This window comes from Schistocerca gregaria, chromosome 7, assembly GCF_023897955.1.
Source record: "Schistocerca gregaria isolate iqSchGreg1 chromosome 7, iqSchGreg1.2, whole genome shotgun sequence".
NCBI lineage: Eukaryota > Metazoa > Arthropoda > Insecta > Orthoptera > Acrididae > Schistocerca > Schistocerca gregaria.
Window position 1 is genome coordinate 394,777,588 of NC_064926.1, and position 27,162 is coordinate 394,804,749.

The window sequence follows — 27,162 nt, forward strand, 5'->3', positions numbered from 1 at the left end:
GGAGGCACAAAAAACTAATTTAAAAAATCTAGATATTATACTTCATGCTACCATTTATATAAGGTGAGTAAGAGTCTAAAGGTTACTTTGTAGGCAAAAAAGCAAGAAGAAAATCTTTTTTCCTTTATACAGCACTACAAAATTGGTTTACGGGAAAAAATGCAGTTATTTCCTTCTTGCACCAAGGTCTTCAGTTCTTTGGCATACTTGAGGCAAAATTCACATTGCATTGCTTTGATCTTTAGGTTCAGTATATCTATATTACCACAAAATGTAATCTGTACCAAACTACATAATTCACATTTACAAGAAAAAATGAAATCTTAAACAACAGTATAAGTAACAGGCTAAATCATGCAAGTATTTATTATCAAAATGGACAAATATGGAAACTATGTTAGATTCATAAGAAACAGAAATCAGTGTGAAGAACGTCAGCTTGTCTTCAAGTGCAATGCTGTAAGACAACCAATGTGGAAAAAGTGGCTGGTCAATTTATTACTAGATCAAAGGTGTATAAGAATAATCCTTTTTTTCATGAAATCAAGGCCACAGAGGAAAGCTTACCACTACTAATGGATCGAAAATAGTCTTAATTCTTTTTTGGATGAGACCTGTTGCATCTAGGTGGTCATCTGAGTTACCAAATTAATCACTGAAGAATGAAATCCAACTATCCTCAGTGGAAATTATCACTTCACGAGACATTTAATCCTCCACCTTCACACCCACTTACATCATCTTAGGGTTAGATCTGTGCTTTCAGAGCTTCGTTCCTCCTCCTGGACACTATGTGTCCATCCCACCATACAGAAGACTGTTCATTTCCACCTCCCATGTAAAATAGCACATGACATTGTTAGTCTAGAAATAGGAGCTGCACTGCCAGCCAACCAGGTAACATTGAACAGACCCTTCAAAGACACTGGCATTGACTTTGCAGTTGGAAATACTGCAACTAAATGCTATATTGTACAGCTCACCTATGCTGTTACTAGAGCCATTCACCTAGAGCTAGTCCACAATACAACAGATTGATTTTTGTTGCCACTAAAAATATTTATTGGTAAATGTGGCATTCTACACACCAACCACAGTGACAATGCCCCAACATTCCACCCAGCCAACAAAGAGAGAACACAGCTGTAAGACCCACCAGTATCTAGCTTGGTGTGTAGGACGGTGGGAGAGAATGAAAAGATGTCTCCAAAAAGTACTTGGATGCTACAGACTGTGCTGATGAATGGTGGAGCCACCTTCAAATTGGGACCAGTCACCTAAAACAAAGACTTTTTCTTGTGTGTGTGTGTGGGGGGGGGAGATGAAATGCCAAAAAGACCTGAGCCCCACCAGTTGTAATGGACTCAATGAGAGAATTCAGTCTCACTTAGAAAAGAGCAAATTAGGACTCGAAGATTTGAAGCAAAAAGTATCTTTTGAAGAACAAAAAGAAAATAAGTGCAGGAGCTGAAAAAAGGCAGGGATGAAGTCCCATGCACAGCCGTGTTTCTGTAAGTACCTGTGTGCTGTACATCCTGACTTAGATCAAACATTGAGTGCCGCTGTTTACAGTACATTATTAGTTGGTTTGCAAGTTTTCCTATGAATCTTTTGCACCATCAAGGCCCCATCTACTTCTTCCAGCAAGAATTCCATCAATTTCAGGATGTTTCCTTCTAACAATCGTTAAAGTAAAAAGTATCTTTAAAATTAAGACTCAGCCATAAGAATCTATGTCCTCCCCCAAGTGCACGCAAGGCTTCATAACACTTCCTAATAATTTTCGGGTGTGCTGCTGGATCCCATCAACATTCTTCCACAATATTTTGATCCAGAGATGGCCAGCTGTCTTCGGGTGAGTAGACAACTGCTGAAGAGCCCTAATGCATTCTTGATATTTATGCCCAATCTTGTGCATGCGAAATGTGCTGAGGCCTTTTGTGTCAAGAGATGACTTGCACGGGACAGTTGAGTTGTGTATGCTGCCCTCGAAGGGGTCATTCAATGCTCAATTATAAGATCATCTCTCACTTTCTCCACTGAGGACAGCAAACACAACACGGCTGTCCCACACCTGTCATCACTTGATGCATGTGCCAAAAGACCCCAGTACATTTTGCATGCACAAGATTGGGCATAAATAACATGAATGCACCAGGGCTCTTCAGTAGTTATCAACTCACCTGAAGATGGCTGGGCATCTCTGGACCAAAATATTCTGGAATCCAGCAGCACACTCGAAAATTGTTAGAAGAAGAAATATGCCAGGAAAATTTCAGAAGTTACATGAAATACCTCTATGGGGAGGAGAGATTCAGGATAAACACAGACTGGATAAATTACATGAGAGAGCCAGGTTATTGTGTTCACTTAATTTTTTTTTAATGAAATGTAGAGACAATAATTTGATTCCAACTTTCCACAGAGCTGTTCATTTTATTAATAGTCTAGATGCCAATGGTATAAAATACAAAGTGAGTCTGGCCTTAGTCAGAGAATGAATCTGTTTTCTACATCATGAGCTATAAGTTGTTTGCAGGGATTTACTTTATTTAAATCTGAAGATTGCAGCAAGATGTTCTTCCCTCAACGGAGACTCTATTGATAATGTATCCTGGGCCAAGGCAGACTGGGCCCACAGGGAGAGTACAAATAGACAAAGTGCAAAGTTTAGCCGACTCACAACATGAAAGCCACAAGAATCTATTTCTGGACGATGCATGGTGAATCCCATGGGGTAATCTTTTGACGATGCAACGATATCAGTGTTTATAAAAGGTTTAAACTTTGCTCTTACTCCAATTCACTCACCTCCTTTAATGGATTTCATCAGTTCTATTGCGGAAGCCATTAAGCCTCTCTCTGTGGATTCTGCAGATGAAGTTCAATGATAATCTTGCCAAATGCTGTTGAAATTAGCTCCAGAATGGAGTAATATCACGCCAACTGAAATAGCTGCTCTCTGTGGCCTTCGAGAAGATACTAGCATAGTTGTACTCCTTGCTCATAACGGTAATGCCATGGGTCCTTTGACAAGGGAAGCCTACAATGAGAAGAGATATAGTCAGCTAAGTTATTTTATGTACCGCAAGACTGAAAAGGACCCAACAAGCTCTATATCAAGAAAAACTGTTACTCTTCTGAATGATAGTTCTCTACTTAAACAAGTTATTAAGAGACCGAAACAGCAGAATGGAGTACCACCATGACTATATGGTCTTCCTAAGATTCACAAGGATGGTATCCCACTATGATTAATAGTGAGTAATATAGGCAACTTGACCTATTGTACTGCAAAAGTCTGGCCTCTCTACTGAAGCCATAAGTGGGTGTTTTCACCATATACATAATTCAGTGGATTTTGTCAATCACTTGGAGACAGTTGAGCTTAGCAGCCTGGATTTATTAGTTAGATTTGATATGGTCTCACTTTTTATCAGATTGCTAGTACATCTTATTGATAGCTTATTCAGTGCTGACTTGACGGGCTTGTTTGAACATACAGTCTCCTCAACTTACTTTTTATTTAGCAACAAATTCTTTAAACAAATGGATAGTGTCACCATGGGAAGCCCTTTGTTCCCTGTGGTGGCTAATCTTTTTATGGAGGACTTTCAGGAGAAAGCACTTGAGTCTGCTGTTTGAAAGCCCACAGTTTTCTGGCATTATGTAGATGATACTTTTGTTGTATGGCCCCATGGCAGAAAGAATTGGACAAAGTTTCTTTGTCACTTAAACTCATTACATGAAAACATGATAGAGACTGAGAAAGATGGCACTTTACCATTTCTAGACATCCTAGTATGCAGTCATAATGATGGGTCATTGGGACATTCTGTGTCCAGAAAATTCACGCACACAGATCCATATCTCCATGCGTCTAGCTGCCATCACCCCTCACAAACTGTTGGCGTTCTTAGTACCTTAATACACCTGGTGTACTTAATATCGAATGATGAAAACCTCCACACAGAATGAGAATACTTGGAGAAGGTTTTTTAAGAGAATGGCTACGCTTCACACCAAATAAGGAAGGCCATGGACAGCTATAATAACAAGAAGAAACGCACTGAGGACACTATGAAGACTATGAATGAGCTACGATTCTTCTATATACTGGGAATGTGTCTTCTAAAATAGGCAGATAAATTCAATGTTATCTTCTGTCTACTAGTGAAGAGCTTGGCCCTGGCTGGATCCTTTACAGATAACTTACAACTGAAAAAAGTGGGTGTTTACAACATTCCTTGTAAGCAAGATGCTGCATATATAGGCCAGATGACATGAACTGCCTAGGAGCTTTGTACAGAACACGAAAGATAAAACCATTTTCGGCAACTGTGAAATCAGCAACAGCAGAACACTGTATTTCTGTGAGATACTCAATGGAATACAATAGAACAAAAATTTTAGCTCCAATTTCCAGTTTTCAGGATTCAGTAATCAAAGAATTGGTGGAAATACATCTTGCTAATAATCTTATAAATTATGACAATGGCTTTCAACGGGAAACAATTGGAATCCTATAATTAAAATTATCCAGTCACAGTGGAATTGATGGAGTCATTCGATACTCAATGATTAGTTCATCTTTCAATTCCACCACCAAGGGCAGTACACACTGCATTGAAAAATTCCAGCACATTTCGCATGCACGAGTTTTGGCATAAATACCGTGAATGCACCTGTGTTCTTCAATAGTTGGATGTCTCTGGCCCGAAATATCATGACAGAATGTCGACGGGATTCAGCTGCACACCCGACAATTATTAGAAGAAGAAATACACAAGGGAAATTTCAGAACTTACTTCCATAACATGCTCACTGACAAGTCCAGGTCTGCATCAACAGAAGATTTGAACTGTTCTCAGAAAAGATTCTAGTGCTCAATGTCCCCACAAAAACTTTAGCAGTGGCAATAAAACTTCGGCAGGCATTCTCTCAATACTGGATTTTTCCTTTGGGACTGCCAATTTCAGAGTTTGTATAGTATTTATGTACTAAGACATCAGCCCCATATCCTGCGACGTCAAGTAATCCATGCTGGTGTTGCCTAAAGTCATTAAACTAGCCAAAGTATCCTGCAATTGACTGCTAATGCATCCTGTCTCATTTTTGTGGTGTGAAATGTCCAATGAATTTATTTGATTAGCAAAGTGTATATCATTGGAACACTGCATTTCTTATTCATGTTTCAGTTTAGAGAGACAGTCACTTATTTCAACAACTTTTCTCATGTTTAGTTTGAATTGTAGTGTCACTGACAGGTGGCAAACATCGATCAGTCTTAATGTTAAGCTTCCTCACTAGAGCTCAGCGATGCACTTGTTATGTAATCTCAGCTATGCATTTGTTATGTTATTTAACAATAATATTATTCTACCCTCTACTGAAAGACACTGGTGCCTGAAATTAAAGCAACAAAGGGAAATTTTACAAGGTTGTGTTTTCACAAAATAATGTAAACAGATGATAGTAAAGTAGAAACAATATAAAGAACACAGAACGTAAACAACTGCAACATGTGTAATGGTAGACAAAAATTTTCTTTGTTTTTTTTTTTCTAACTTAATGGATTTGCACGTACATTCCAACAACTGGTCAATGTGCTCAACAGGCAGCAATACAGGCATGACAACAATGGGGCATGCTGTGAGTGATGTCATCAGCCTCATATTGAGGCAATAAAGCCCATTCTTCCTGCACAGCTGCTCGCAAGTCTTGGAGAGTGGTTGATGGATGCTGATGTGATGCAACCTGTCTCCCTAGCACATCCCAAACATGCTCTATGGGATTCAAACTGGCAAAGTGAGCAGGCCAAGCCATGCATGCAGTACCCTCCATTTCCAAGAAAACCTCAACCACTTGTGCTCTATGAGAGTATTATTGTCCATCAATACGAATTATGAACTCACCCTATATCGGAACAACTGCACATGAGGTCCCAAGATTCCATTGTGATACCTGGCAGCAGTTAAACCTTGCTGATTCACCCTTACAATTTCATGAAGAGGTATTCAAATGGTCAACATAATCCCTGCCCACACCATTAAGGATCCTTCTCGATATCGGTCTCTTCCCACAATGTTTGGATTCCGAAATTGTGTTCCACATTCCCTCCAGATGTGACTGCATCGAGAATCACTCTACAGATCAAATAGGGACTCATCTGTGAAAAGAACGTTGGCCCATTGTTTGACCGTCCATGCGGCATACTGATGACTCCACTCTAGACTTTCCCTTCTGTGAAGATGCATCAGAGGTACACATACAAAAGGTCTCCAACAATAAAGGCTTCTCTGCTGAAGCCTTCTGTAACACCCTTTGTCTTGACACAACATGTATAGGAGATGCTGCAAGATCAGATGTCAGTTGCCTTGCAGTACTAAGGGGCTACTGTCGTCCCCTTAAGGCCAAATAATGGTCCTATCTTTTTGATACCACATGTGGTTGGCCCTGCCCTGGTCTTCGGGATACTGTTTTGGTCTCAATAAATCGTCATCACATCCGAGAAACAACAGAATGATTCACATTAAGCCTCTGGGTCACATCAGTTTGCGACTGTCCTGCTTCCATTCTTATTATGGCTCTCCACCACATAAACCCTGCTTGGTGGGTGGCTTCTTTGTGCCATACTGCACCATCTGTGACTGTATACACAGTGATTGTGGATGTGGGACTACCCAGTAAACACTACCCTGTTTGATAGGTACCATGACGTCATTATTGACGTGGTTGTCCATTGACGGAAATGCTGTCTTCTGTGCAAAACATAATTGTACGGACATCTGAACATGGGGAAATAGTGGTTTGTTGCTTTAATTTTAGACACCAGTGTATTACTCTAACGTGCAATAATCTGATACATTATAATGATCAATGCCAAAAAATGGTTCAAATGGCTCTAGGCACTATGGGACTTAACATCGGAGGTCATCAGTCAATGATCAATGCAAGTAAGCTCAGAGTTGCAATGCTTAAACGTCTTAGCTGAGAGCATGTGCTATATGTTATACAAGAAGGAATTCTGCCATTTAAGTCGCTCAAAATCAATGATAAGCCCTTCTGGATTATCATAAATGTGTAAGAGATTCCAAAAGTTCCCATCCCTGACACTTTTCCAGGGTTTTACCACCAGAAAATGCATGGGAACAATTAGAATGTGATTTAATGTCAGTCAACATACAACTATATTTACACAGACCTTACATATGATGGAAAACCCACCCTGGTTTACCTCCAGCATATGACCAGATGGACAGGCATGGTGAGGCATCTTCCTTTGGCATGAAAAAGAATGGCTGAATGTGGGACCTCATCACTGCTTTCTTTCAGCCCTTGCCTTCTGCAACGAGAGCCATGGAAGAACGTCTTCTTGCAGAAGGACACTGTCACTGACATGGATCCCCACTAATCTTACATTTGGGCCATTTGAAAGGGGGGGGGGGGGGGGACTTCACAAGACCATGAGATATTCTTTGCTTCAGCACTTCCAGGAATCTTCTGTCATGTTCTGACAGTCAACACTCTTTATCAACTCAGTTACAATGGTGGCTTGTGTCCTTTTGGCAGTGTAGTGAGTCTGTCTCCCATGAGGAACATTGCTGGAGAGTGCAATTCACTTTCATTTTGGGAGATCGGCCTCAAGTTGACAGCGGTTTAAGTATTCACGAGCACAGTCTCTAGCTCTTTCTTATCCTTGATCGAATGTCTGAGCACTTTTTGGAGACATCTTTCGGTTGAACCAACCATTCTCTCCCACCATCCTCAGCCAAGCTGGACACTAAGCTATAAACTACTACATTATGCCTTGTTGTGTACAATATTGGTGGTTCTTATCAGCAGGGGTGACTGTCCACAGATGCATTATATCTCTCTGTTGGCTCGGTGGAATGTGTGGGCACTGTTACTGTAGATGATGCGTGGAATGCCACGCCTGGCAATAAATCTTTGTAATGCCAACAAAAATCAATTTGTTGTTGTGTTATGAACTAGCTCTATGTGAATGGTGCTAGCCACAACACGGGTGAGCAGTACAATATAGCATTTAGTTATGGTGCTTCATAGTGTGTAAATACTTTAGGACCCACTGGAGATTACTCACCAAAAAGAAGAAGCATCAAGTTGTTGATAGGCATACACACAAAAAAGGAAACTTGCTAGTTTTCTGAGTTATTCTTTGACAAGCTGGAGCTTTGATTACTTCTTGTCCTGCCCTGAAATGAGGGTCATCCTACCCGAAATCCTTCATACCTCTCCTAAAGTGGTGTTCCACCACCCACTCAACCTATATAAAATCTTAGTCCATCCCTATGCCCCTCCCAATCCCCAGTACCACCTTGGCACAACATGCAGCTGAGCTCAACAGCTCAATTTCAATGGCTTTTTCATAACTTGAGTCACCTGGAGATCCTTCCCTTCACCATCAGCTTTTGTGAACTATGCAGACGAAATTATCCTTACAACACATCCTCTGCTCCCATACTCATCCTGGCCTCAATTTCATGTATTCTACTGTCCCAGCACCCTCTTTACAACACATCTTCTGCTCCCACAAATCATCCTGGCCTCAATTTCAGGTAACCCACAGTCATAGCACCCTCCACCCAACCGTTTCCCCTGCCTCTGCCCTGCCACTTCCTCTCAATTCACAGCCCCATGTTGCCTTCAGTGTGTCGCTTCCCACAGGTTGCTACAATTGTGCCAGCCCATATACTTAGTTGTGTGTGTGAATGTGTGTACTCTTACCAGAAAAAGAGCAAGAACTCGAAACCTAGTATTAAGTGTTCCCTATTACACTTTTCCGTGCTCTGCGCCTAATTCTCTATAGATAACTTGTTATCTTTCCCTTATTTGATGCACTTCCTACTTTGGTGTACACTGATCTTGTAACATCAATGCCATCATTTTGGCAGGGTCTGTGCAGTTGTTGCCCAGTTGGCTGGCAGCGGTGCTTCTATCCCATGACCACCAATGTTGCGTGCTATTTTACATGGGAGTGACTGATGAACAACCTTGTTTATGGCACAATGGGTGTCTAGTATCCAGAAGAAGGAACAAAGCTCAGAAAGCATGATTCTAACCCCAAGATGACGTAAACAGATGTGAGTATGTAGTATTAAAGGCCTCACAAAGTGATTGTTCCTATCTAGGATAGGTGAATTTAATTCTTCAATGGTTAATTTGGCATAATGCTGATCACCTAGATGCAACAGCTCCTCTTCAAAACAGGATTAAGACTTTATTTTTGGTGCATTGGGTAATGACATTTTTTTCTCTAAAGCCCCGATTTAATGAAAAAAAGATGGTTTTTCTTTATACAGATAGTTGCAAGACCTCAGGTGTTCAGTATACAACGTTGAACCAAAACTCCTTTCAGCTGTCTAAATTTCCATATTGTTATTTTATTGAGCAACCAGTTTTGGTGATATATTACTCCACCTTCAGGCCCCCTGACCAATGTGCAGGAAGATTCCCACCTCTAGACCAGCCAGAATAAGGGCCAGCATTCATTGACTGGCATCTGCAGATTTTTGACACACTGATCGATTTGATCATCACATGCCTAGTACCAAGAATGAGGAATGAAACCCAGAAAGCATGATTCTAACTCCAAAATGATGTAAACAGATGTGAGTATGTAGTATTAAAAGCCTCATGCAGTGAGGATTTCCATCTAGGAGAAGTGGGTGTAATTCTTTAATGGTTAATTTGGCAGGCAGTTGATGATTGAAGTGATTGCTGGGGCAAAAATCTACAGATACCTGTTATTGAGTGCTAGCCCCTATATTGACTAGACCAGTGGTGGGAATCTTCCTACAAGTCAGTTAGGAGGCCTGATTATGGTGTAATATATTGCTGAAACTTGTTGCTCAACAAAATAACAATCTGGAAACTTAGATGGCTGAAAGGTATTTTGATTGGACATTCTGTCTTCATTCAACAACGCTGAGCTGCTGCCATTTGTTCTGTTGTAAATTCACCACGAAAATTCACCTGGTCAATATCTTTCCTTTTCAACTGGAGAATGTGGGCAGTGACTTGCAACCATTTCCAATAGGAACTAAATCTTCCAGTATTTATTGGTGTCTGGGGTGTCTCAGTAGAGAAAAATTGTGGATCTAGACATGAGTTTTTAGTTTCTGGTAAATAAACAGGTGCAATATACTTGCCATATTCATTCGGCCAATGACAGGGCTGTTGTAAGAGCCAAGGCAGTCCAAGCCACCATATGTCCATTGTGTGTAATTGTGAGACATTTTTCTTCTTGACTGATAATCTGCAGGACTGTCTCTACCTGGGCATTATCTCCACTGGGATGGGTAAGTTTACTTGTAAATTTCTGTGAGCTTTTTGCATGCAAAAATTTTCCAAGTATTGGAACTACGCCTTAAGTATTGGAACTACCCCTTACCCAAGCAAATGTCTCTATGGAGTTGGTCCAAAGTTCACCCTACTTATATCTATGTTGGTAGCCCTGCAGCCGTAATGTGGAAGTCTCACCCTCATTAATGCTGGCAGCTGTTGCAAGGGTGTTGGTATGCTTTTGCTACAAATCCAGTGAACGTGAGACTCACTATTTACAGTGCACCTGACAGACAAGATTGCACCATATGCTTGCTTGGAAGCATCACAAAACACATGGGTGGAAATGCTACCCTCTTCATAGGTTGTGATTCACCATGATACATAAATGTATGATGGGCTTGGAAGATATGACACCCAAATGTGCTACTGAGTGGCAAGATGCTGAGGCAGAAGTTCATCCGCCTAGTCCAAGTAGCAAAGGATCTTAAGGGGAGTTGGAACGCCCTATCCCAACAATGTTAAATTTAGTGAATTGGCTTCCCTGCATTTCAGGAACCACTGTAGCCACTGACATGCAACTTTTACAGCACATTAAACTTTATGTTCTGAGTAGACTGAACTATAATAATTGCATTTCAGCCACTGCTTTCAGAAACACAATTTTTTAATTACATGGTTAAAATTCTGTGTACTTTTTGTATGTTATCTTAAATAATTTTAATTATACATAACATTATGTTCTTCTATTAGTTCAGTAGACTCAGGATATGTATGTTATTACTCCCTGAAAATTTGAATACTCTACTTGAAGTGGTTTCTGAGATTTAGGGAAAAATGCAACAGAAAATGTAAATTTTCAGGAGCAGCTTCTAAAGTTTCGAAAGAGTGTAACTCACTTAATACATGGTTAATTTTTTTATTTTTAGTCACTCAGAAGCATCCTGAACCATACTGTATACCATCCTTTTGATCTTTTTCCAAGTTTTTTCTTCTTTTCTTCTTTCTGGTCTCCTTAGTGGCCAACTGTGCTGCATACTCTGCTTTATCAATGCAAACCTTGTCCATCCGTTCAAGTTTTCTGATGCAGTTTGCTCCAGGATTAATTCCTATATGCTGTAGCACTTTCACCCTACCAATGCTGCCACCATTAAAAGCAATACCAGCATCACTGACCCCTCACTTTAGTGTCTTCATTACAAAATAACATTTTTTGGTAAGTGAGTCCATATAAGATTATTGAACGACTCACTGTGATTTTGAGTCTGACCATGCAGACACGTCTTCAGTAATTCAGGATTTGCCAGGTCTCTGTAAATAGGTTTTATGATATCCATGACTACTGCTGGGATGGAATGTTTATGGCTGTATGAACTGTTTGAAGCCATGGCGGTAATTGCACCATGAATCAGGTCCAGGAGGGCAAAGGTGGTGTACTGGTTTTCCATCAGTTGACAGTCTGTGAAAGACAGTAGCCCATACTGCCTTCTTCATTTTCAACAAATCCTGTGTATTATTTGTAATGGCTATCCCATAATACTGCTGTAGTTCATCAATCATTTTGTCTGTCAGCCTGTCTCTTATGGTTTTATCATCAGAAAGTTTCTTGTCTCTCAAACTTTGTTTCAACTTCCTCAACCTGGTGCCCATCCTCTTCTGGGCATGACCAACACATTCCAATTTTGTGATAATCTTCTCACCTTAAGGCTGAGTGGCTACTACATTGTCATATGCCTTTTAGTCTTTGTCACCTACAGAACTTATTGTAACACACTCCCCTTTTGTTCACAGATCAACTAAAAATTTCAGTAGCTGCAGAGGCCTCCATACCATCACTTGTCCTTTCATAATTTCTGTCCTAGATATGCCCTTCTTCATTCTCTGATTTTCACTTATAACAATGTTTGGTTAAAATCTGGCAGTCTAATACCTTTCCAGTATCCACACTGGTCACCGTAGCAACAGACTTCTTAGAACTGGAACCACACTTCTGCGAAGTGTCATCAAAAGCTGCTGGTAAGTCAGTCATACCACATTTATTTCAACAGCTTCATTTGCAGCACCCTTCATTGTCCCACATGCAGCAGATTTTACAGCAGCTCCAATAAATCCAACATACTTGTCGATTTTACAAGGTGGGTGTAGCATATTCATCACAGCACACATTTTTTCTGATGCAGTGTGTCCTTTGCCAATAGCTCTCAATCCATAAAACCACCTAACATTTACTTCAAAATAATTATCTTTACACTTATCAGAATTCCTAAATGAATGAGTATATTTACAACTGGCACAATTAATGATATGTTTCCTGGCTAGTCCATTTGATTCCTCACTATCTTCATGTAAACTAACTGGCCCTCCACATATTTTACAAAACACACATTCACCTAACATCCCTTTTAGGATGTGTAAATCTATCATTATAACCTAACCTACCATTTACATCACTTTAGTGTTGAGAAACACTATCGTTTTGAGAAAACTGTGTTTCACAAAGTTCTATTTTAATCTCTGAAGCACAAATGGGTGTTTCTCTAGTTACTGATGAGTTTTTCTGTATTTCATTGTCTGTAACTTCACACGTCACATGTTGAACACAATGTTTCCCTTTATTCGAAAAACTACTACCATGAAACCCACGTTTCTTAAAAACACTTTGTTTTGGTGTCATACTTTACCTTTTGAGAGATTTACCCATCTATTTATCATTTTTCCTTGGAAAAAGGTTAGACACACACACATATATCCATCAATACATATACAGACACAAGCAGACATATTTAAAGGCAAAGAGTTTGGGCAGAGATGTCAGTCGAGGCGGAAGTGCAGAGGCAAATATGATGTTGAATGACAGGTGAGGTGGCAACTTGAAATTAGCGGAGATTGAGGCCTGGTGGATAACGAGAAGAGAGGATATATTGAAGGGCAAGTTCCCATCTCCTGAGTTCTGATAGGTTGGTGTTAGTGGAAAGTATCCAGATAACCCGGACGGTGTAACACTGTGCCAAGATGTGCTGGCCGTGCACCAAAGCATGTTTAGCCACAGGGTGATCCTCATTACCAACAAACACTGTCTGCCTGTGTCCATTCATGCAAATGGACAGTTTGTTGCTGGTCATTCCCACATAGAAAGCGTCACAGTGTAGGCAGGTCAGTTGGTAAATCACGTGGGTGCTTTCACACATGGCTCTGCCTTTGATCGTGTACACCTTCCGGGTTACAGGACTGGAGTAGGTGGTGTAGGTGGAGGTGGAGGTGGAGTAGGTCCTGTAGGCGGAATAGGTGTATTATATATATATATATATATTAAAAACAAAGATTCCAAGACTTACCAAGCGGGAAAGTGCCGGCAGACAGGCACATGAACAAAACACACACACAGAATTACGAGCTTTCGCAACTGGCAGTTGCTTCGTCAGGAAAGAGGGAAGGAGAGGGAAAAATGAAAGGATGTGGGTTTTAAGGGAGAGGGTAAGGAGTCATTCCAATCCCGGGAGCGGAAAGACTTCCCTTAGGAGAAAAAAAGGACAGGTGTACACTCGCACACACACACACACACACATATCCATCCGCACATACACAGACACAAGCAGTCTGTTTGTTTTTAATATATTTTTCCCATGTGGAAGTTTCTTTATCATTGTCTTCAGAAAATTGCAAATTTTATAATGAGATAATAACCTGAAAATGTGAAAAAAAAAATTTCCGTTCTAACTCCCCTTAAAACAAAATCTTCCCTCTTATAGATACTTGGATTGATAAGCCCAAGGGTTCATAAAAGCTAGCAATTGCCTGTAACAAGCTTCTCTTTGTGGTTACTATCTATGATATTTTATAAATGGTTTCATGCTGATCCACACAAAATGTAAACGGTTTCCTTTTGATCCATACAAAACGTATCATCTACTTTATTCCACTGAGCTCTCAACATGTGCAAAGTTTTTGTGATCTCCCTCGGCCTTCCAATTTCCATATTCCAATCAGATGCTGAGAGTTCACTGCCCATTTCAATGTAGACAGCTGAATTTGACTCATGAGTGAGATCAGTTTGTAGTAAAGGGTTGTCACTCCATTTACTACTGCAGTGCCACTGCAAAGTCATACATTTGTTATAGTCTAATAAGGCAATTGTTTTGGAAAACAGCACATGGTACATGACTGCCAGCTCCCTCAGTGTTGCTCAAAGTCAGAACAAACTACATTTAAGCCCAAAGGCGAGTCTTTTGAATTAGTAAGTAGTTGTTCTTCGTATTATGACAGCTTTATATGATCTATGATCATGTCATCATCAGAAAAACCTCATCAAGTCTCTTTCATCTGGATGGAGATGTAACTGCCAAAAGGCCTTGGTAATATTGGCACCAACGGCAAAATATTGCATTTGAAAAGACACAAGTACTGCAGTTACGTTAGGAAGAATTTTGGGCCCTATTTCAAAGACATCATTAAGTGAGGGAGAGCCCTTTTAGTACAGAGATGTACTGAATATGACTTGCTTCCATGTCTCTTTTTATCACTATTTGATGAGTTTTTTGAGGGGGGAGGGGTGTGTGAGTCAATCTGACATATTTTTGGATGCAATTTGACATTCATATCTCCAAGGTGCCTCTGCAAAATAACTAAGTGTTTATCACTATTACAAGATGTTATTTGGAAAAACAACTGCCAAATTTTTTGGGAGATGGACAACTCTTCACTGATCCTTGATAAGATGGTAAGTGCAAAGTTCCTCATGAAGTGCTGAATCCTTCACATTCCCTGACTGATCCTGATCATCAGATATTACTATTAACTGCAAATCCAGAATGAATTGTCAAATCATTGATTTAATCACGTGGTGATGAGGGTAAAAACAGAATTATTTACTTGAAGCCCTTGGGAGGCTTCTGCTTTGGATTCAGCTGAATTTTGAAAGCAGGAAAGCCAGTGAGGTGCACATTTCGGTGCAGTGTCTTTAACAACTTTCCAGTAGTGATCTTCTCCAATTAATAGCTTGGTGGGGAGATCATTGCATCATTTTTTGGAGTTAGGCAGTTGTAAATTACTAATGTATTGCCTTTTGAACCCTTGATGTAATGACATATGTCTTGAAAAGGAATGAAAACTCTTGAATGTGGTGATTGTAACATGGGCATTGTTACATGTACTCCTCAATGTAGGAGAACCAACTGATGTGAGTGCAACATAGTGAATGAAGACTCAAAGGCATTGCTTGCCAGCGGGTGACTCAAAACAACTTCAAGTTTTAAACTGTCGATCAATGATCTGCTGATGAAGCTGGACTGGCTGTCACCATCTAAAACAAAGTGTGTAAGTTACTTACACCTGTGGGCCCTGTTACATATACACACAGGCTGTCAAGAGGTAAGCAAATCCTATCCATCTGGATTCACGTTGCCAACTAAGCTGATAAAACAGAATCAATAGTGAAATCTATAATTATAATAAAGGAAAAGAGAGGATTAAAACATAAAATTTAGTAATAAAAGAGCAACATATCATAGTCCATTTTCTGCTGGAAGACATCTTTATAATAGAAGGCCAAATAATATACAATTGTTAAAAGGAAACATATTTAAGACAAAATTAAAGCAACTGTTAATTGATAAATGTTTGTACTCCATCAAGGATTTTTAATGTTATTGTGTGTAATTTATCTTTACTTCTAAACTTTTTTAATGTTCTTGTGTTTTTAAACTGACTATGTCCATGCCTGTTAAGTTATTATGGACAGATAAACCATTTATTATTTATTTATTTATTTACCAATCAACAGACCTCTCATAAACCATACAGAAATTCTGAACACATATAAAGGCAGTCAGTAATACTAAAGTATCCGACACTCATGGATGACATAGGAACTGAAATTGAGACTAGTAAAGCAAAAGCAGAAATGATGAACTCCATTGTCAAATGTTCCTTTAAAAAGGAAAATCCAGGAATATTGCCTTACTTTAATTAAATATTAGTGTCAGCAGCATTGAGTACAGCTGAAATCACTAAAATGGAAGAAAGCTCGCTAAGTGGAATCACAATCAGATTCTGCTACGAATTTTTGGTTGATTTAGCCCCTTTTAGCCATAACATACTGAATATGCCTAAAAAAAACTTTTCCCAGTAACTGGAAGAAAATACAGCTGAGTCATTCCATGTCAAATCAACACGCTTTAAATAAAAATTTCTCCTCACCCTCTTTGATTTTGCTGAAAGTTGGTATACTTATAGTGGGTACTGAAACTAAGAAAAATACCAAATTACAATTTTTTACCTCAAACCATTCCTGAAATATAGTCATGTAAACTTTTCAAAAGCTGGCCAAAAATGTGTGAACGGACTTTTTTTAAATTTCCTTAGGAGCTGCCCTAATTGAGTTAGAGAACTGGGAAAGGTGTCATTTTGCAGCATTTTTCATGCTCTTTCCAGTGTTAGACAAAAAATAGCTTCTAATTAATAACCTTTTTCAAAATGGTAATTAATATTTTGATTTAATTTTTTTACAAAAAGTACATAATTGAAAATTTTCAAAATATTTCCATAACTACTTCATACTATTGTAAATCACATGCCAAAATATAAATGTAGGATGATGATGGGTTCATTGTTAAAAAAAAAAAAAAAAATTATGGACTTTTGTTTGACCAAACTGACCATAGAGGACCGTATACATAGGGCTTGATGTCTGTACAATAATTCAGAGACTGGAGCCATTGTTGAGATGATGTAGTCTGCATTGTTACCTTCTAAGGCTTTGTGTGCCTACAGCATTATTGTGCACTGTGGTTTTAGTGCAAATCAGTTGTTACCTCTGTGTTGACCAGTCTGTATCTATTATATTTAATAGTTCATTTTCAAGTAAATCTATACATTGAAGGACAGTTTATAAGTGGTTTTTGTATAAATATGGAACCAAGTAAAAAGTGCAGTGCTGTAAGAGTGCAGTGTTGTAATCCATTGAAGAAGTCAAATAATTTTATTAAAGACAGAAAAAAACTGAGAAATGTCACAACATGAATGCCCAAATTATTTCCTCAAATATCAAGTGGTGCCAAGATTTGTGATAACTGTAGGAAAGAGGTAACCAAATTGAAAAATGCACCAGAGCCCATCAGTGATGAAAGTGTTGAAGAAGAATCTTCTGGATCAGAGATAATCATCCGAGACCAAGACCCTGACTTCACTCCACACTCCAACTTCAGTAGCTGTTAAAACATTTAACAAAACACTTCAAGAACTAGGTGAGTCCCCAACTGACAAGAGAAAACTAACATCTAGGCATTACGCCAAATCAAAAGTGAAGAAAATCTCATCAATGACACGTAAACTTTTTGTTCCTCCTGAAACTTCTTCGTCAGATATTGATACTGATAATCTGTTCTTGAAAATCTTAAAAGAAACTTTATAAAAATTCTCTAAGTAGAGCAAAAAACTAATGATTCTTACAAGTTTACCTGAAAAGTGGAGTGTCAGGAAAATAATGAGGAAATTTAATGCTCCTAATTACATTGTTCAGCAGTCCAAAAAAAAAAAAATTTGAAAGAGAGAGGATTCATGGAAGGTCCAAATCCAAAACCAGGGAAGTGTTTACTAACAGAAACTGTCAAAACTGTACATTCATTTTATGAAAATGATGAAGTTAGCAGGGCAATGCCAGGTATTAAAGATTGTGTGACAATTACAGAAACAAGTGGAAATAAAACAAAAATACCAAAAAGACTTATTTTGTGTAACCTTAAAGAAGCTTACAGACATTTTAAAGACAAGTTTCCTGACATAAAAATAGGTTTCCTTAAATCTGCTGAGTTGAGACCAAAACATTGTGTATTAGCTGGCCGGGGTGACACACACACTGTCTGCATGTGCACAACTCACCAAAACATAAAATTAATGATAGAAAATGCCAAACTAAATACAGTAACAAACAGCAGCTTAAACAATTATAAGCAGTGCATTGCAAAAATGCTTTGCAACCCATCATCAGCAACATGGGAAACTGTGAATACTGCCCAGGAGAAACTGTCATACGTAAAATTTTAAAAGACTCTTTTCATGAAAACTTAATTGAAAAAGTTCAGTTCTGACAGTGGATGTCAGTTGACCGATGTAATCTGGAAATTGTTCAGAAATCTTCTGAAGAATTCATAGTTTTATTTTGTAGTAAGATGTCGACTTTGATTCGGCATAATTTCATTGCCAAGCAACAACGAACATTCCTTAACTCCACAAGAGAAAACCTTTTGGAATCTGAATTTGTTGTCATATGTGATTTTTCAGAAAATTATAGTATAGTTCTACAGGATGAAGCTCAGCGTTTCCACTGGACAAGACAACAGATTACCATTCATGCTTTTGTTATATATTACAAACAGGAAGACAAAGTTGAGCATAAGAGCTTTGTCATTGTTTCTGATTGCCTTGAGCACAATACAATTGCAGTTTACACCTTTCAAAAGAAGCTAATTTCATATCTAACAAATAAATTTCAAAAGATTCCAAAAAAGATATACTATTATTCTGACGGTTCTGCCACTCAGTATAAAAATAAGAAAAACTTCCTGAACCTTTGCCTTCATGATGAAGACTTCAACATAAAAGCTGGGTGGCACTTTTCAGCCACACCACATGGGAAAGGGCCTTGTGAAGGAGTAGGGGGTTCAGTAAAGAGACTGGCAGCTTGTGCAAGTTTGCACAGGCCATACCAAACTCAGGTCTAAACTGCACGAAATCTATTTGAGTGGGCAGTAGATAATATCACAAATGTTGATTTTGCATATTCCACTCAAGAAGACGACACTGCTTCAGAAATATTCTTAAAAAGCCGACTTGAAGAGGCATTGACAATCAAAGGAACACAGCAATTTCACGCTTTCATTCCCAACACTACATCAAAATTAATAGTCAAATACTTCTCAGGTGATATGCAGAGTTGGGAGAGGGAAGTAACTACATCACCAGACAAACTGAAGTTACAAGGTGTATCAGGCTATGTCACCAATGTATATGGCAGAAACTGGTGGCTTGGGTACATATTAGAAAAAGCGAAGAACTTGATGAAGTGAAAATAACTTTTCTTCATCCATGTGGACCAGCTAAGTCATTCTCTTATCCTGCATGTGCAGATGTCCTGTGGGTGTCAGTTGTGGGTGTTCTCACAAAAGTGAATCCATTTACTCCAACAGGGAGAACATACATTCTTAATGAAAGTGATGTAAACCAAACCCAGTCAGCTTTATTAAAATGTAATATGTGAAGTTCCAATACAATTTATTGGGAAACTGCTTTCAACTCAAAACTTAATTTTTGTCTCAGGTTAGTGTTAATGTATATTTTATAGAAAGTTGTTTCAAAATGATTGTTAGTACCTATTGTGTTAAATTTAGCTATGTACAGATACCTGTTACTCAAAAACAAGCATTACGTATTTAATTTGTTTAATAGTTCCATTTCAATCACCATGAACCATAACTATTATGTAAATACTTGTACTTATTCATACTTTATTTCAGTTTGTAATTAAATGCTCAATTTATTGTTTTGTTATATTGGTTAATGTACTGCTAGTGAAGTTGTATGAAATTAAAATAAGCAATCAACTTAATTGTAAAATATGCTGATTAGTTTTGGTTTAATAAGGTGATGTTTTGATATTTCTAATACTTTTTTTACTTACCTTTCAGTATATTTTGAAGAAATTCCTGTTTGTTAAAGGTCAATTTTGTCGAACTAGGGCCGTTAGTGAAAAACAAGAGTCTGGAATAATTTTTTTTAACAATGAACCCATCATCATCCCACATTTATATATTGCCATGTGATTTACAACAGTATGAAGTAGTTATGGAAATATCTTGAAACTTTTCAGTTATGTACTTTTTGTAAAAAAATTAAAATTAAATCAAAATATTAATTAGTATTTTGAAAAAGGTTATTAATTAGAAGCTATGTTTTGTTGTATATCCCTGGAAAGAGCATCCAAAATGACACCTTTCCCAGTTCTCTAGCTCAATTAGGGCAGCTCCTAGGACAATTTAAAAAAAAGTCCGTTCACACTTTTTTGGCTGGTTTTTGAAAAGTTTACATAGCCATATTTCAGGAATGGTTTGAGATAAAAAATTGAAATTTGGTATTTTTCTTAGTCTCAGTGTCCACTATAAGTACACCAACTTTCAGCAAAATCTAAGAGGGTGAGGTAAAATAGGTGTGTTGACATGGAATGACTCAGCTCACACCAGTCTACAAGAAGGATAACAGAAGTGATTAAAAAAACTACCACCCAATATCTACAACATTCATCCATTGTAATATTGTATAACGTATTCTGAGCTCAAACATATTGAGGAATTAAACAATGGAAACTCCAGGTAGGAATGTCAACAATGTATGAAATGAGATTGCTACTTACTGTAAAGGTAACACGATAAGTTGCAAACAATTGTATAATGTGAACTTTCAAAGCCGGAATTGTCACAATTGATAGAATATTATGGGCTACTATGCTGTGGTCAAAAGTAATTCACTTTAAAACTCGAAGTTTTGTCCCCATTCGCAGAGGACATTTTCAAGGGGGATTGTAGCTTTTTTGAACGTCCAATTCACACCCTGGCTCACCACTGACTACAGTAAAATTCTGTTTCCATGAGCTCCCACACAGTGGTGTGACGTCACGTTTTGAATATGCAATCGCAATTGGCCGTTGTCAACTGTCGCTGTCCGGTGTTACTATCATCCCATGGAGGAAGACTGGTACACGCTGGAATGAAATTTGGATTCCGGTGCGGAAGAAATGTGTACCAGTCTTCCACCATAGGATGATAGTAACAGCGGACGGTGGCAGTCGACAACAGCCAATTGCAATTGTGTATTCAAAACATGTGACGTCACACCACTGCGCGGGAGCTTGTGGAAATGGAATTTTGCTGTAGTCAGTAGCGAACCAGGGTGTGAATCAGACATTCAACAAAGCTATGATCCCTCTTGAAAATGTCCTCTGCAGATGGGGATGAAATGTCAGGTTTAAAACTGAATTCCCTTCAACTACAGCATAATAACCTGGAATATTTTATCAATATTGAAGTTGCAAACAGGCACAATTAAAAGACACTTACACGTAAACCTTCAGCCACAGCCTTTGTCAGAAAAACATAAACACCCATCATTCATTCACATGAGCAAGCACACCTTATGCATACATGACTACCAGCTCCAGTAGTTCAGGCCAGAATGCAACTGTCATGTGGGATGGAAGTAGTGGGAAGGGGGAGGAGAAAGATTTAAATCGGGAAGAGAGGAGCACTGTCTGCCAGAGTGTGCAGGGACTAGAATGCTAACGGGTTCAGCGTCACAAGGTTGTATGGCAGGGAGATGGGGAAAACGGAGCGAAAAAGGAGAGGAGCATGGAAAGATGGGTGGGTTCGTTAACAAAGGGTGGCATAAAGAGTGTAGGAAGCTGAATGGGGAGGAGGGGTCGGATGGGGGAGGGGGGTGAAAACTGTTGGGTGCAGGGTGTGGGGCAATATGTTACCAAAGGTTAAAGCAAGGATAATTACAGGAGTGGAGAATGTGTTGCCACTGTCCCAGAACCTCCTGACACCACACCTGTTGGCATTCTAGCTCCTGCACACTCTGCCAGACAGCACTCCTTTCTTCCCTCACCCGTACCCCTACTATATCTCCCCCTTCCCCTTCCTCTTCCGCAACCCCTCCAGATTGCTGCTTCCATCCTATGTGATAGTTACATTCTCACCCAAGCTGTCAGAGTTGGTGACCAGGTGTGTGAGGTGTGCTTGCTTGTGTGAATGAACAGTGTGTGTTTCACTTTTTCTGATGAAACCTGTGGCCAAAAGCTTATTTGTAAGTCTTTTAATTATGCTTATCTGTAACTTAGTGTGTTACCTTTCCAGTAAGTAGCAATATATCTTCTCCTACACTGTACATAATGATGTGTAATAGGTAACAGTGTCATGAGAGACACCACAACTGTGTATTTTTTTAATGTATTTGTTTTTACAGTCTCAGTTGCAAATTATCATAAATAATTACTAGTTTCAATCACTTAATAATTATTCCAGATCCGGTTGATCACAAGCTGTGAACAGTAAAATTTTTCTGTAAAATACTCAGTCATAAGCAGTAAAATAAGATCAATAATCTTATGCCAGTTTTGTAATACCATTCAGTGCTATCTGACACTGATGATCAGTAAGTGATTGCAGCTAATAATAACATGTGAAGATGTACAACTGAGACTACTATAGTAAATATGTTGTTTTAAGAGATAAAAAAGTGGAAAAGAGCTCCTTTATTTACTCTAGTCATTCCATTTCTGTGACATGACTGGATTATCTCTAACTGTTGTGGTTGGCAGGAGAGCCAACACCGTGTTAATAGAGGAGGCCAAAAGGCACGTGATTTAGCTCACGCAGGCTGGCGTGAGGTCTGGAACAGGACAAGGAAATTAGAATTTAGAAACAATGGACGCAGCTGATGGAATACTTCACTTTAATCCATTAATGATGAACGTTGCTCTTGATGGTACATAGTTCACAATATCAATAGTAACTGATGATGGCGCCTTGTTAGGTCGTAGCTAAAGGCTATGCTAAACTATCTTCTCGGCAAATGAGAACGTAAGTAGGCAGTGAACCATCGCTAGCAAACTCAGCTGTACAACTGGGGCGAGCGCTAGGAAATCTCTCTAGACCTGCCGTGTGGCGGCGCTCGGTCTGCAATCACTGATAGTGGCGACACTCGGGTCCGACGTATACTACCGGACAGAGGCCAATTTAAAGGCTACCACCTAGCAAGTGTGGTGTCTGGCGGTGACACCACATTAACATTATTTAGAAAGACAATCAAATCAATGATACAAAGTTGCCCTGTTACTGCTTTGATGGTGAATGCAGTTTTTCTTTTAATAAATATAATGTGTGCAATAGGAAAGTTTTATTCTACTATAACAATGGTTACAGGCTCAATCCTGCTAACAAGGAAATTAGAAAACTGTTAGTGTGGATTAGCTGATCTTAAATTCATTTGTATGACAAATATGAAATATCTGCTGACACTGGCTGACCATTTTTCGTGTGATGCGTTTGGAAAAGGTTAAGCAATGCCGAGTTGTGTTTGTGACTCTCACAGAAATGAAAACATCGGTAAAATCAGCAGTGAAATATACAGAGATGATGGAAAACAGACATACTCTTGAGAAACTAAATGGAGTGAATTGCACTCCCTGGTCTTGTCAAATGAAAATGACACTAACAGATTTTGATTTGTGGGTGATACTTGAGCCACAGGTGAGATGGAATCTGGTGAAGATGCATCAGTCATTGATAAAAAGGCATATATATCATGTCAAGATGAGGTTCTAGCAAGAGTTGCATTTCCCAAATGCGCTGAGCAGTAAATGCATATATGAAATTTGTAAAATCCAAAAATAGTATGGGAAGAACTTTAAAAATCATACACTCCACGGGATACCAAATTTCGCACTGTGAAACTGAGATGGAAGTAATATTCATTAAAAATGAAGAATTGTGAATCTATGGAAAATTATGTAGGACTGATAAACAAAACTTTAACAGATCTAGTAAAACACTGGTGACAAAAGTGAAGCTGGAGGTTGAGCAATGACTATCCTGTGTGGATTTCTGTACAAATTGGAAGCAGTAGTTACAGCTTTGTACAATTTACCAGATAATGATTTCAAGTGTGCTACAATTAAAAAGGGTCTACTTGCAGAAGATGCTGGACATTATGAATATAATGGAGATAAACATTCTGCAATGTTCTTGAATAATCAAAAACACCGAAAAATGGCATCTATGGAACACGACAAAGGACAGGAACAAACAAAGAAAGAAGCAACACAGTAAAGTAGTTTTATTTGTTACAAAGTCGATCACAAATCCAGAAACTGTCCTAAAAGGGGATACTTAAAAAGGAACAAAAGAAACTGGCACTGTTAGTATGAATGCTGCTTGTGGCACAGTTAAATTGAATGGTGCTGTTAGTATCAGTGCTGATAGCAGCACAGTTAAATTGAATGGTGATAACTGGATGGTAGATTCCAGGGCAGCTCATCACACAGCTCCAAATGAAAATTATTTTTCATCTGTTGATAAAAATATCTTAACTGAGATCATAACCTTAGCTGATGGCAGAAAAACAGAAGCCATGGGGAAAGGTACAGTAAGGGTGAAGATAATTGACAATGAAGGTTTAGCTAAAGAATTCATAGCTAACAATACAGCAATACACTAGTGCTTGAGATTGACCATGCAATCTCGTCTGTGAGGCAGCTCACTAAAAATGATTGGAAGATTATTTCTGGTAAAGAGGGTTGCAAGATCTATGATGGATTTGGAAGACTGCTCATTACAACTCAGCAGAAAGGTTATTTATATTATACAAAAATTAAAGCAACGTGCATCTGACAGATCAATAAACATATCGATAAATAATGAATGTAACACAAAATCACTAGACTTGTGGCACTGGAAAATCATGCATGTCAGTAGGCATACAGTGAATAACATAATAAGAAAGGAAGCAGTCCTGGAATTAGACTGTGAAAAAGGTTAAATAAACCCTTGTGATGGGTATTTGGCAGGTCAGTCATCATGAAGACTGTTTCTGAAAACTGTATCACAAGATTTGAAGAAACAAACAACCACTTTGGTGCTTGTTCACCGCGATCTCATGTCTCCTATTGATGGTCCAAGTGTAGGAGCCAAAAGGTATTAAATACTCATCAAATTTTAATAAGTATTGTGGATGATGCAAGCAGATACATATTTGTACATTTCTTAAAAAATAAGTATGAAGTATTTGAAGAATTAAAGAAGTGGAAGATTCAAACGGAAAAACACACTAGAAAACACTTAAAGAGAATTCGCACGCACAATGACCTAGAATCTTGTTTGTGCAAATGGTCACAGTTCTGCGAGTCTGAAGGAATTTGGTATGAAATAACAATGAGACACACACTGCAGCAAAATGGTATAGCCGAATACCTCAACAGAATGTTAATGGATATGGTAAGGTTACAGTTGCTAGGAAGTAGTTTACCAATGAGTTCTTGACTAAGTTGATGTACACTGTAGCATAGATGAGAAATAGTGTCACAAATAGCCACAACAATGAGAAAATGCCTTATGAATTGTGGGCAGATGTAAAATCTAATGTGAGAGATTTTCCTGTGATACGATGCTAAGTTTTTGTTCACGTATCCAAACAAATACATCATTCTAAATTACCCACAAGAGCGGGAACAGGCATTCTTACAGGATATTCTCTATGCAGCCACGGGTATGAGATCTGGATGCCAGAAATGAAACCGGTTGTGGAAGCGAGGGACTGTATATTCAAAGAATTTTTTAATGTTAAGTGCTCAACTGAAAATAAGAAACAGAAAGAATTGATTGAACTCTATGATGAAGGAGCATTATCATTTCCAAGTATTGAAGATGAAATACAAAATGAAAGGGAAGATTCTAATACTGAAGAGGAATTTTATAGTTTCTCACATCAAGGGGGAAATTTGGAAGAAACTGAAGGTAATCACGAACATTTGGAACTTGCTGAAATTTCATGAAGTAGATAGGAGAAAGAAAACAACAAAAGAAAAAAATAGTTTACGCAAATTTCATCCAATGACACTCCATTCCAAAGAGAAAACTTATGCTGAAAAAGACCAAATAAATATCGTGTGAGCAATGACGAACCATTCTTGTATCATGAAGTAGCTAATTTGGATGAGGAAGTGGAATTAACTCCTTGAAGAATCATGATACTTGAAAATTGGTTGAGCTATCATCTGATGTAATTCCTGTTAAGAACAGATGGTTATTAGAAAGAAGACACTTGGTGAGAGGGCTATTAGCCACCATCTGGTCAGCTGCGCTTTGAAATATATAAACCAACAGTCATGCTGCCATGTTTAGTAAAGGGACACCTTCGTCTAGCATTACTTTTCCTCAACAGAAATGGTCGATACCACAAACAATTACAACTTTTAAAGCAGGTTAATATTATCTCAACTGCTTTTTCTATAAGAACTGCATATGATTTTGTATACAATGTATTATATTTCAGGCTAAAATGTATAAAAAGAAATAACTTTTTTTTTTTCATTGTTACAATCAATATGTCCTAGCTTTGAATGTACAGTTAAAATTACTTTTCTTTTAGAAACATTTGAAATTACAAAATATTTGGTATGCTTAAAATTCCTATTATTAATTGCACAATATGATGATATTTATTATGCTTACTTCTGGATGCATTTTTAAAATAATGATATAAATTGGTGGAGATTCATTTGTCAAGAAAATTTGTAAACTCTTTGGAATATTGTTAGTACTACAGAACAGATGAGTAGTGGGCATGCCTGTGGTGTGATCAGATGTGTGTTTATTTTTGGCAATAACAATGTAATTTTCAGTTTTGAAGTGGAAGTTGTGAAGACAGTGTGATATAGAAAAATGTGAGAGAATAAAATTAACTGCTCAGGCAATACTTCAGCATTATTTACGTCAATTGGAACCATGAGAACCTACAATGTCAAAAATTTCAGCTTCAAGAATCAGCCCCTAGACATGAAGAACTGGAGCCATGTATGAGAAAAAAAGATAGGCAAGAAATTTATTGCAAATCTTACTCCTCTCGAAGCTTATTAAAAGAATTAATTATGAAGTCAGAGACAATCAACAAATGATGTGAGTAAGGGGTAGATTACACTTTCCTATAGCCGCCACCATAGCATGAGGGCACTGCCATGACCACTTACACTGCTGCGAATAATATGCATGCATCCCCTCTCCCATACTCCAGCAGCAGAAGATTTTCATGCTCATA

At 38.4% G+C, this 27,162-nt stretch overlaps 1 protein-coding gene across 4 annotated transcripts in view; it reads right to left on the reverse strand.

Annotated features, from left to right (window-relative positions):
- LOC126281255 (protein ABHD18) overlaps nucleotides 1-27,162 on the reverse strand; it is a 167,928-nt gene that overhangs the window by 1,426 nt on the left and 139,340 nt on the right. For 2 of the 4 annotated variants that reach the window (XM_049980054.1, XM_049980052.1), the window contains one exon: nucleotides 2,812-3,043. The exons of the other annotated variants lie outside the window; for them this stretch is intronic. In XM_049980054.1, the coding sequence (XP_049836011.1) occupies nucleotides 2,983-3,043 (61 nt within the window). In that variant the 3' untranslated portion in view covers nucleotides 2,812-2,982. The remainder of the gene's footprint in view (nucleotides 1-2,811; nucleotides 3,044-27,162) is intronic. 4 annotated transcript variants of the gene reach the window in all.